Source organism: Lissotriton vulgaris, chromosome 9, assembly GCF_964263255.1.
Source record: "Lissotriton vulgaris chromosome 9, aLisVul1.2, whole genome shotgun sequence".
Classification (NCBI taxonomy): domain Eukaryota; kingdom Metazoa; phylum Chordata; class Amphibia; order Caudata; family Salamandridae; genus Lissotriton; species Lissotriton vulgaris.
Window position 1 is genome coordinate 562286819 of NC_141697.1, and position 12183 is coordinate 562299001.

The 12183-nt window shown below is 47.2% G+C and overlaps 1 protein-coding gene across 1 annotated transcript in view; it reads right to left on the bottom strand.

The window, feature by feature from the left end:
- Positions 1 to 12183, bottom strand: part of LOC147691801 (kunitz-type serine protease inhibitor 6-like) — a 106965-nt gene that overhangs the window by 40375 nt on the left and 54407 nt on the right. Inside the window, exon 5 of the mRNA XM_086938093.1 lies at positions 8657 to 8818. Coding sequence (XP_086794219.1) covers positions 8657 to 8818 — 162 coding nt within the window. The remainder of the gene's footprint in view (positions 1 to 8656; positions 8819 to 12183) is intronic.

A 12183-nucleotide genomic window follows, 5' to 3' on the forward strand; every position in this document is an offset into this window, starting at 1 on the left:
AGATAATCATATTTAAAACACAAAGGTCTTAAAAACTTGATCCGATTTGCAAGCTAAAAAGCAAGATAAAAAGCGCAGTCCATAAGAACATGCGTAACAGTACATTTAGCTTTCAAAGGGCAGGGACAAAGACCACTATTATTCTGAATCCCAGTACTATAATGGTAGGATGAATAGATTGGATTACATCCCACCTAAATCCTTAGGATTTCTTTTCTCCAACCTGGGGGAAGAGGGCAGGCCTCCGCCACATCACACGGCTGGAACCGAGGCAGCAAAGGGACAGCGTCGACTACCTCCGATGAGGTAGCCGCCTGCGATAGGGATGAGAGGGACCCGGGGAGTGAGGAGAGGGAGATGGGGAGTGACAAGGAGTCCCCGCCAGCCTTGACCCATGATGGTATGGGGGGGTCCGCCGCCAAGGCAGACTACCTCCAGCGAGGCAGATGCCTGCGTGGAGGGACGAGAGGGACCCGGGGGGGGCGAGGGGTCCCCCATCAGCCTTGATCCATGATGGGATGGGGAGGGGGGTCCGCCAACCCCTGTGGCGCCGCAAGGGCCAACAGCTGCCAGCGCCGTAGCAGCATCACCTAGGCCTCAGACAAGATCACTGCCTGTCCATAGGGCGGAGAGGGGCTCATGGATGTGACCAGAGCCCTGGCAACCTCCAGCGACACCACAGGGACTCCCGCAGGAGTTTGCGACAAAGCAGGGGTGCCGTAGTCCGAAGGAGGGACCCCGAAGGGCCACACCCCAACAGCACCACATCCTCCAAGCCTGGAACTGAGCCAGTCAGTGCCAGAGCCGCCCACACAAGGGATCCGCCGATGTCCCAGGAGGAGGAAGAGAAGCCAGCTAGCCCTGCAAAGCCGCCGCATGTGTCTCCATCTGGGCTCTTGACGCCCCCTCACCGGAAAACGGTGAGTAGGGGGATGATTTGCGGGGCTGAATCACCAGCGGAGAGCCCATGCCTTCAACTTGCCGGAAACCAGCCCTCTGGGACAAACTGCGACACTCAGACAGGTAAGCGACGCTCATGCGGCTTAGGAGAGGGATGAGGACGACGGCGGCTTCGAAAACCTTATGCAGAAGTCGAGCGAGGTGATGAAGCCGATCTGGACATGCGATCAGAGAGAAGTTATCCGGCACTCCTACCGCAACTTCAACTGCTGGCACACCTCGCTATCAGAAGAGTTGTGATGTTCCCCCCCTAAGCACCACATGCAAATAAGGTGAGGGTCAGTCACCGACATCAGGCGTCCACAAGACGAGCAAGTCTTAAAGCCCAAAGGCATCCGCACACTGTTCCCACAAACACACGCACGAGCAAAAGGGAAAGGCCTAAACAGGCCCAGAGCACGAACAGGATCTGCGTTGCACGCAGAAAAGGAAAAAACTGACGTAGGCGCGCCGGGGTGGAACATGTGACCTTGCCGACATCACGTATGCGGACAATGCCTGGGCAGTCACATGATGCCGTCCCACCAGCGCACAGGCATGCTGTGGGAAAAAAAAAATCCGGATCCAGTCTCACGCCTGGGGATTATTCTACGTTAAGGCATCTGCGGCTAGTAGTCTATCAGATAGCAAAGGCACTAATTGAATACGAAACAAGTACATGACTGACAAGAATGCCAAGCAATATAAAGCAACAGGTTATTCAAAAGCCGGCTGTTAGTACTTGTACCGACCGCAATAAGTCTTTCGACAGACCGTTAAAGAGGCCTGCAGGGGAGACCTAAACAGGACGAAGTACAGGAGATTTCTTGCTGAGTGCTGGTACTGGGTGGAGACAGTCAGTGGTGCAAAAATAACGCAGATGGATTCTTGCAAGGGGGAGATTTACAAATACCTACTCACTGCATGTGAGAAGTTGGCCTGGTATATGCTGTCCACTAATTAAAGTGGGCACCCTGTACCAGTCCAAACAACCCTTATGGTGATTTAAGAGGTCAAAGATAAAACTTAGAAAGGTATCCAAGTGGTAGCTGTGGAGAGCAGCCTTCAGGCTTAGTCCTGAAAGAATGTAAAGCAGCTTATTTTACCAGAATGCAACCTTATAGTATTGGTTACATGAAAGGAGAACCACACATGGATTATAAACATATGGTTTTATTGATATAACACTAAGCATGACATAAGCCTCTACACGAGGATACTCACAAATAACACAATACTGTAGCACAGAAACAATAGTAAATGCACTAATACACTGTGGCTCCAGGGGGAGACCAAACCAAATACTGAAATAGTGGTATAAGAACCACGACTTGAGTAGAGTCAAGACAGTGTCTAGAGGATGTAGAACTGCTGGGACCCCAAGGAACCACACGAGGAGAGTGAGCAGGGACCCCACGGAGGACGGGTGCAGTGTGGGAACATGATCGCGTGCTACGTACAATTCTATGGGAGAGTCGTGGTTGAAGTTTTAAAAATTAAGATCCCTTCTAAGTGGACTTCAAAGAAACCCCGTGGAAGTTAAGCGGTTGGAGAGGCACCCCACCCGTGGATACCATAGTACCAGAATAACCTATCCCAGGGAAGTTGGGTGCATCGGTCTGAAGTGGCGTTGGAAACCATTGATCTCTATGGAGGACTTTGAGGAAGAGCCACTGTTGGAAAGAAGAAAAAGTGTCAGTCGGAATCCAAAGGTGGATTCTTGGTTAAGAGTACCTGAAAGCAGAAGGGACAGAGTCTAGGTCACTCAGGAGTGATAAGGGGCTCGGTAGACGAATGCCCACTTATGTTGCGTGCTTCAGGCAGGTGTGCCGAGGTTTTGTTTGACTCTGCAGCCACCGGGACCAGGAAACGTCAAGGATGACCAGGAGCCGGATACGAGCTGCCCCATGAAGAATGTTGAGTACTTCGGGGTCGATGTCCGTCTGGAGAACCAACAAGCCTTGGCAAGGGCAACCCACGCAAAAGGTCAAAGGTTACAGATCAGACCAGCAAGGTTCAGGAGACTCACCAAACACAGGGAAGTCGGGAAAATCCTGGAGCAACCAGGGGAGACCAAGAAAAGTAAAGTGGACCCTCAAGAGGAACCACAGGAGTCGTGAGGGGACGTCGAGCAGTTTTGCAAAGCAACAGCCCACGGAGCACTTGGTGCGAGGAGGCCGTAGTTCTTTAGTGGGAATGGTCTCAGAGGTTGGCGCTACTCAGAGCCCAGTGCACTTGTTTTGGAAACGCCAACAAGCAAATGCACTTGCAAAAGTATGTGGTGCCCAGGGGTATGGGTATTTCAGCCCCCATGAAAGATTCTGGCCTCATACTTGGTGAGAGGAAACTTTGATCTCGCGGGACTTAGAAACCCAGCTCCTGTGTTGCTGGAGCCTTCGGAGTCCATAGGAGGTCAGAAGCAGCAGACCGGTCAGTTGGGATGTCGTGCCTGTGGTTGCAGGGGAGCAACTCCTTCACACCAAGAGAGATCTCTTCAGTTGTCCTTGATGCTCTACAGGTGCTACACAGAGCCTGTATGGTGCACGGGCACAGACTATGCTTGGACGGAGAGGGAGATTAAGTCAGGCCCAAACAAAGACCAGCGTGTTCAGACGGTCAAAGGTCAGTAGTTTCTTGATCAGAATTTTGTTCATGTCAAATCTAGGGTCCTACAGCCAGAAAAGCCCCTTTGTACCCACGGGAGAGGGTTGGGCATGTTCAGGGGACCCTCCCTGGGGAGGGTCTGGACAGTGGGGAGTTACTCCCATGTCCTTTGTCCAGTTTCGTGCCAGAGTTGGTGCCAACGGCTCCCAGGACTGGTTTGAAATAGACTATGCATAGGACACCAAATGTGCCCCTTGTACAGAGTTGGTCGCTGGCAAGCTTCCAACAGCCACTGTTCTTGAACATAAATGGAATAAAGTCGATTTTTTTCTAAAAAAATTGGACATTACTTGTATCGTCTTTGTAATACGTTTGTGATCGAGATTGTTCACAAATTCAATATGTGGTGCACCTGAGCTTATGTATGAAATAATACCACTCTATGTCGTGAATGGTAATGTGAGAGAATGGACTGCGCAGGCTGCAGGGGTGTCCTGCTCATGCATTGGCACCCGCTCACTTAGAACAAAGCACCCTGCCTTCAGAATTGTTAAGGCCTGCTATAGGGATGACTTATCGGTTTTAAGTATAGTGACCTTAGAAATAGTAAACCTATATTTTAAGTGGTGCATGCAACAACTAACAGGCTACAATGGCAGGCCTATAGTTCCATTTTGCATGGCCTATCATGGGTGGCATAATACATGCTTCAGCCCATGGGAGGCCTCTGGGGTACCTAGGCCCTGTGTACATGGGTACCATTTACTAGGGACTGACAAGGTGTTGGAAAACGAGGCAGCATCTGTGAGGCCTGCACAAACATGACACATTTGTCCTTCTCTGGGAACCAAACACCCTAGGGAAGCGCCTGACTGAGGGTAGCGTTGCAGAGCAGTCTGAGGCTTACTCAAGGGAGGTGGTGTGGGCTAGTAATCGCCATTTGCAGGTGCGCAGGAATAACTCAATAATTGATTGTCCAGTCTGTACTTTGCTTTATAAAAGTAAGAGTACATTTATTAAACACACACCACTCAATACTATACACCAATTTACAAATATACATAAGCTGTTGGAATTACTTTGTGACAATGCATAACATCTCCACCCCTCCTGCAGGGGGGTGGGGTCTAGTACCACCACTCCCATGTATGCACATCATCTTGCCCCCAATGCAATTAGTTGAACCTATTATACACAAGCATCAGTGCACATCATTTGCAGTTACTATTATCCAATTGGGCAGTCAGCCTCCAAATCCAATGTCTCTTGTCTTATAAGACCACTTCCTCAATCCAAATGGAAACGTATAGAGTCAATCAGTACAAAAGTTTCTTTATTTATTCCTTTTCTTATCACAGCCAACGGGCGTTTCGCCCCAATGGGCTTTTTCAAGGCAAAAACTTTTCCAACTATGCGGCACTTCTTCCAAAACTGTAAATTTTCTTAAAGTGTGCAAGGCACTGTTCCTTCAAGCCTCTCTTTAGTACGCGAGTAATGAATGTTTCTTTCTTTTCATAGGGTCCACACAGTAATAGTCTAGTGCTGTATCTTCATTTGTTTAGGATCCTTGATAAGTTCCATCGCCAATGCGTCCGATTGTGCTCCCAGCCCGATGTGCTCTCACGCGTCTTCCGCCTAAGCCTGCACTCCCATGTATGCACATCATCTTGCACCCAATGCAATAAGTTGAACCTATCCTGGAGCGAGGGCCCTGCGCACTGGCACCATCCCAGTGGCGTTCCCCCTCCCATTACCTCAACAAGCATTAAACAGGATACACTTGCCTTGGTGACACATGACCCTGACCAAGCATCTACTGACCCTAAAGTATACCCCTCTACATCTTAAGGGCTAACAGTCTGGGGTCTTCACCTAAGCGCAGCAGCAGGACTACATGTTTACGCACACTTTAGAATGACAGTACTCAGCACATTTGGATATCAAAAATTCATTGCAATTGCAGCCCCTAAAGGCATCAGATTATCGCAGGATTAAGTTGTAAATACAGTCAGATACCCTAGCAGGAGTGTCTAGCCACTTCAATCCACTTTGCTTGTGACCACCTTACACCAGTACTTCACATTGAACTTCAGTCCCTCTAAAAGAAAAAACATTAAGAAAATGCATTTCAGTGCAATTACGCCATTTCACCTCCAGGGGATGCCCTTCGAGACATCTCCAACTCAGACCTTCAATCTTTGATGCACTTCTAAATGAACCCCCAGCTGTAGAGAAAAGTTCCAGCCTAGGAGGTGATGCAATCTTCGCTGAGAGTTGAGGGGTTATTCTTTTTAAATCCTTAAGAAACTTAGGGTGGGACTTCGCTTTCTGCTGGGGGCGAGACTGCGCTGCTCCAGCAACTCCCCCCAACACCTTTTCACACTCAAGGGTGACCTCTGTCCTCTGGGGGCCACCAAAATGCCAAAAACAATCCATTCCTCATGCCTTGCAAGGCATCATGGGGCTCTTCAAGCTCCTGCTGCTTTCTGGGGCCTTGGTGGGGGGCCCGGTCCCACCCGGACCCCTGGGTAAGGGTATGCGATGCAGGGAGCCCACACCTGGCCGCTCCGTGCTTTGGTCGGGGGCCCGGTCCCACCCGAGACCCCCGCAGGCTCTCCACGTTGGAGGGCGGTCCCCGGGACCTGACCCACCACGGGGGCCTTTTCTGGACCGGCGGCGGAGCCTCACGCGTTTTGCCATCAGGGGCCACAAGTCAAAGGTCGCTCACCTTTTGGGGGCCATATCTCAGCCCCTGGAGGTCCGATCTGCCCCATGTTCGGGTCTTCTTGCTCCTGGCGGTGTCCCCCAGCCACTGGGTGCATTCTCCTTCACCCTCCGGGTCTCCAAGAGGGTCATTCTGCAGGCAGTCTGCACTGGCTCCCTGCGCAAGCCTTTCGCCTGGCTCTCCTCCTGCGCCTCTTCTCCCTGTGCAGAGGCCTCTTCTGCACACGGGTCCTGGGCTCTTCTTCTGGTGCTGTTAGGGGCCGGGGGGGGGGGGGGGGGGGTGTCCTCCTTCCAACTGCCCATTGCACCAGGCTCCAGCACCTTCTGCCTCCGCAGGCCACACCCCAGAGAGCTTCTCTTCCTGTGCAAGTACTTTTTAAAAGTTGAGTAGAGGCTGGCAGAAAGTCTCTGTGGATCCTATCAAACAGCGACACATCACTTCGCTGCCGCTGCTCCCTCCTGGTCAAGCCTCTGGGTTTGTTCAAAATGGAGTCATCCAGTGTCTCTGGCCACATGGCCTCTGAAACCCTACTCTTTCCTTCTTGGTGCAGCCTGGTGCCTGGCATCCAGTGACAGCTGCTAATGGATGAGCCTGTAGCCCCACCCATCTTTGTGGAGAGGAGGCCCTAGCTTGTGGAAGAAAGGTTATCAATCCATCCAGCTGAGGTCGACCCTCAGCCTGGGTCTGGTCATGGCTGGCTCACAGAACTGTAATTTTTTCTCCATGACCCAAAAGCAGTACATATGACTTTGGACTATGCAGAATACTTATTTTCACCTACTCTACAATGGACTTTAGTGCGAGTCTGGAATCTGTAGGCCTTGTGGAAGTCATTTTAGCCATGGGCTCCACATTCCCATAGGGGAATAATTAAGTGAAAACACATTAAAACACATTGACTGTCCCTGGCATGTTCCTTTCCCAGGGTATAAAGCCTATTCAGTGTTACCACCCAATTCTGCATAAGTCCTGCCACACCATTCACTCTGTAGCTGCTCCTGGACTGCGCATGCTAGGAATCTCCCCTGCGCAGCTCCTACACATGTGCACACGCATGTACACCCGTGTCTGCATGTAACCAGCAGTGTCCCATACTCCAGCTGCTGCGCAGCAGCCTAGTCAAGCCAGATGGACACTAGTAAAATCTCCATGCAGTCTCCTTCATGAGTTCACTGTGGATGAATCTCAGATTAGGAGGCTCCCCCACAGTAAAAGCTCAACAATTAGGTGCTCAAAATGCGATAATTTCAGGCGGCCCCTAGTGTCAGAACCACTTTCTAACACAAGGGTACACCAGTACCCAATCTGGATTGTACCCAAGTACATAACAAAAGGTTAGGGAGAAAGTAGATAGGGTCCTGATTAGCCGGATTCCAGTCAGACTAGTCAAAAACCAGCACAGCAGCAAGCAAAAAGTGGGGGTAACTATGCACCTTCTTAAACTGCATTATTTTGGAGAAATCGCATGCAAGTGGTAATCAGTTGGTACAGAGGGAAAGCAGGACTATAGCCTTTGCATGAGGTATTCCAAGTCAGAACAGGTTCTTTCTCCAGGACTCTACAAAAACTTCATAGCAAACACAAAGAGGGGACTATATCAATAAACAGAGGGATAGCATGTTTAAGGAGGGTGGAAGGGTTGGTAATGTTAGAGGGGGAAATCATGGTCTAGGTTCTACAGGGCTGGTCGCATTCTGGTTGTGAGAAGCGATACTGAAAGGTTATGGACCAAAATAATACGGACAGCTCGCTAGTTAGGTAGCCTTGGGAAATGAGCTGGAAAGTGGACTCCAGAGGACCTCTTCAGTATCAATTCAGCAGGGCTTGAGTTTCTTAGAACTTTAACATTTTGATTTAGAAGTAAATGTTGAATTAATTCATTATACAAACAAACATTACAGATGGAGTTGTAGCTGCCACGGTCACGGTTGCACGATTGCACAATTACATGTGTAGCTTTAGCCACTACAAGCACAATTTTTATTTTATAGCAAAAGAAACAAAAGCACACAAAAAACTGTAAATATTGTGGAAATAGAGTAACTGAATGGGAAAAATAAAAAGTAGCTGAAAATGCTCAATGTGTCAGCAACAAAGACTAAACACAAGAATAGCAGATTTAGCAGATCGCCCAAACAAAATAACTGCAGAACAGAAAGTGTCATATAAAGTCAGTCTACCCCACCCAATAATTCCAGTTTCCACCTGGATTTTGTCTCCCTCTTCCACACACACCCTCCATAAGCTATTCTAGCCGTGTGAACGTAGAACTATGAGAATCAGAGTACAAATGCATAAGATTGGGTCCAACACACTGAACAAAGAACATTTTTCATTGCTAACTAGCATGGCTCAATAAAGTGCTAAACATGCTCTTTGTATACTTACCAAAGCATTTATCCAGGCATTCTCTCTCAGACTTAAAGTTATTCTTGTTCCCACCACACCCTCCAAAAGTGAATGCTTTGCAGGTACTACTTTCAGTATCAAAATACCAGCGAGGGATTGCAGCACGGCAAAGCCCAGTTTCTGATTTTGGAGTACAGTAATCTGGAAGAAAAATTAATAATTTGGGTCCAGCTTTAGAAAAGTCTTAATCAATAAATCTCTATTCACCAGTCTTTATAATTAAGTTGCCAATGCTGCTCGGACCCTAAAGAACAAGTTACTTATCTGAACAGTGTGGTTCTCCAGTATTGCGATCTTTCATAGATTTAGATGCTTGAATCCTTTTTGTCATCATGGTAGGAGTACTACAGTATTAGTTTAAAGCAGTGCACTGAAGAATTAAAGACAATAGAAACAAGTGACCTTGCTAACCAATTTACATGCGCTTAAAAGAGCCAAAACTCAGCCAATCAGAGAGCAGTACCTAAACCCCTATACACCTGCAGGGGCATCATACCTCAGATTTTGAGTATGGGTGTACCTAAACTTATTTTAAAAAAAAGATTGTTCTGAGTGGTGAACCCAAACAGGGAGGCAAGAGGGTTGCATGTGAATCTATTAGAGATATCGATACTGGAGAGTCACATTGTACAGATAGGTTATTTGTTTTTTCTCCCCTATTGAATCTTTTATAGATTCACACGCTTGAATCAGAATAGTGAGCAGTATTTACCAATATAAGTGGAGGTGGGAATAACCAACCACCCAGAATAAAGAACAAACCTTCTTAAACCGGTTTAATTGTTATGAAAAACCACAGTTTTGTTTTTGAAATAAGAACTTTCTTAAACATTCAAAAAGGAATGCACTATAAAATTAAAGACTTTCCTTTGTTAAAAAGGTGGCGTAGAAACCCTTGGCCAACTGTGGAATATGCTTTCCAAGATGAATCCAAACAATGCTTGGTAAATACAGGAACACTGGACCAACTTGCTGCTCTGAAAATATCCAGCAAAGAGACTCGGGCAAATATGGCAACTTTCCTCCTTGAATGTGCTCTTTCACCTTTGCAGTCAATGGTCTTCCCTCCTTATGACAATATGCAATAGCTGCAGAAACCCAGCTCGCTATACTGCCCCTTGGTCAGACTTCCTAAAAAAAGTCTTTGTATTTGCAATTTAGAATTTCAGACATAACTTGGCCTCCAGGGAATGCAAAGCCTTTTCACAGCTTCATTAGAAGGGTTCTTGAAAAAATGTATTACGACAATCTAAACAAATGTTAAACCTTAGAAATGAATTAAGGGTTGCTTCTCAATACCACCCAATCTGTAGTATGTAAAGATTTATAAAAACGTGTGAATGCTGATCGGCGTCTAGGCTAGTGTCCTAGGAGAAGCCATAAGATGGAACCTATTCAGAAAGAGATAAGAGCCACGTTTTTAACATTTGTTGTAGGTTAAGGTAAATGTGCCAGGTCCTAGAGGAGCATGGTGTTCCAAAGCATACAGATAGAAAAAAAGTACGCATCCCATCTTGCTTTGTTGATTCTTAGAATGGCCACTTTTTTTAATATAGAAGGCCAGTCTTATGAAGCATCTTATGAACCAGACTAAGCCTTAAATCTGACCCTCACAGAAGCAGCCAATAAAGGTCGAAGATGCTCAGAGAGACTGGGCTGTAGTTTTGGCATTTTCAAAAGCTGCCAAGCTGCAGCATTTTGCAGAGATTGAAGCTTCAGCAGCACGCGCTTGTGTATGCCCAAATACAGTGTGTTGCAATAAGCAATTTTGCAAAGGACAAGAACCTTGACGACCATTTTCTGAAAATCTAAAGGAATGTAAAGGGAAACGTTTCTCAAGAAACGCAAGGAGATAACAGGATTAATTTACAAGCTTACTATCGAATATCCCCCATAACTTCTTAACTCTCTGAATAGGTGTTAAAGAGGGCCATGGTTGGAGGGCCATGGTTGGAGGGCCACCAGGAAAGATTACAGAATGTAGTATTTTCGAAGTGGAGGCATATAGTTTCTCAGAGTTCAATTTGAGACCAATATCCAGCATCCAAGTTACAATATGTGCCGGGCAGTTCTTAAACTTGTTGGCAACCTCGTCAACATTAGATGAAATTTACAAGTATTTGAATGTCATACGCGTAGGAGACAACCGAAAAGCCATGATACCGAATGAGTTTAGTCAGAGGGATAACAGATGTTGAAGAGTCCGGGGGCTTAAGGATGATCCCTCGGGCACCCCACATGGGAGGGATAAAAGGTGTTTATGTGGAATCACCAAAGCAACCACCTGTTCTCCGTTAGGTAGTAAGGAGCTATGGATGGTGAGGGCTATATCGCCAATGCAGATACTCTTTAGCCGGTTGATAAGCAAAGTATGGTTAACCATATCAAAGGTGGCTGAGCGAGTGAGAAGAACCACCGCTGCCCTCCCGCCCCTATCTACCAACAATAAAATCCCCTATGTAGCGCAACAAATGCGGACTCCGTGAAATGGTGTGGTCTAAAACCAAATTGTAATGGGCCCAGGAGAATATGGGCATCAAGAAAGATAATCATCTCCTCATTGATAGCCTTTACCAGTACCTTAACAGGCAAAGATGGGTGGGAAATGGGTAGATAGTCTGCCTCATGGACTCGCACGTCCTGGCACTCTATCCATCGATGCAGAAAAGGCATTTGACAAAGTACACTGATCATTTCTTTACCAGGTCATGGACAATGTGGGACTTGGGAAGCACTTTGAGCTGGGTCTGGAACAGATATGTTGGCCCCACTGCCAGGGTTAAAGTAAATGGTCTAGTCTTCCAGTTTTTTATAATAGCTAAGGGCACCCGCCAAGGTTGCCCTCTATTACTCTTCCTCTGTGCCTTTGCCCCTCGCAGAAGGGATGCAAGTGAATGGACAGGTCAGAGGCCTTACTATCAGCAAATATGAACCACAAAATATATGCAGACATCATGATCGCCCCAAATCAGCCATACATCTCAAACCAGGCCCTCCTGGGTGAACTGGATGCATTTAAGTAGGCATAAATGCCCAAAAAACCAACATCCTTAATTTAAGGATACCACTGAACAACAAAGCCGACTTAAAACATCTCTTCCCCTATCCATAGGCATCTGCTTGGGTGACATACTTGGGACTCGCGCTATTCCTCACACTAATATGCAAATATGCCAACCTCTTGGCTTTCACACAAAAGGATCTGAGGGACTGGAAAGCTAGAGGCCTATCTTGGGTGGGCAAGATCACTGCTGTGAAGATGACCCTAACATCCAAGATACTGTACATTATGCTAACATACCCAAGGCTTCGAAGTTAGACGTAACTAGTGAACTGCAGCACCTACTGTTTCATCCACTGCAGTGGCAGAGTAAAATATGTGTAAGATGATTGCTTTTTGCATGTTTACCCCCACTTTTTGCTGGCTTAGGGGTAGGTGTAAGGATTCTGCAGAATGGGGCATGATGTCTAGCACCTAGTGTTATGCAATCTGACCCTAAAGAACA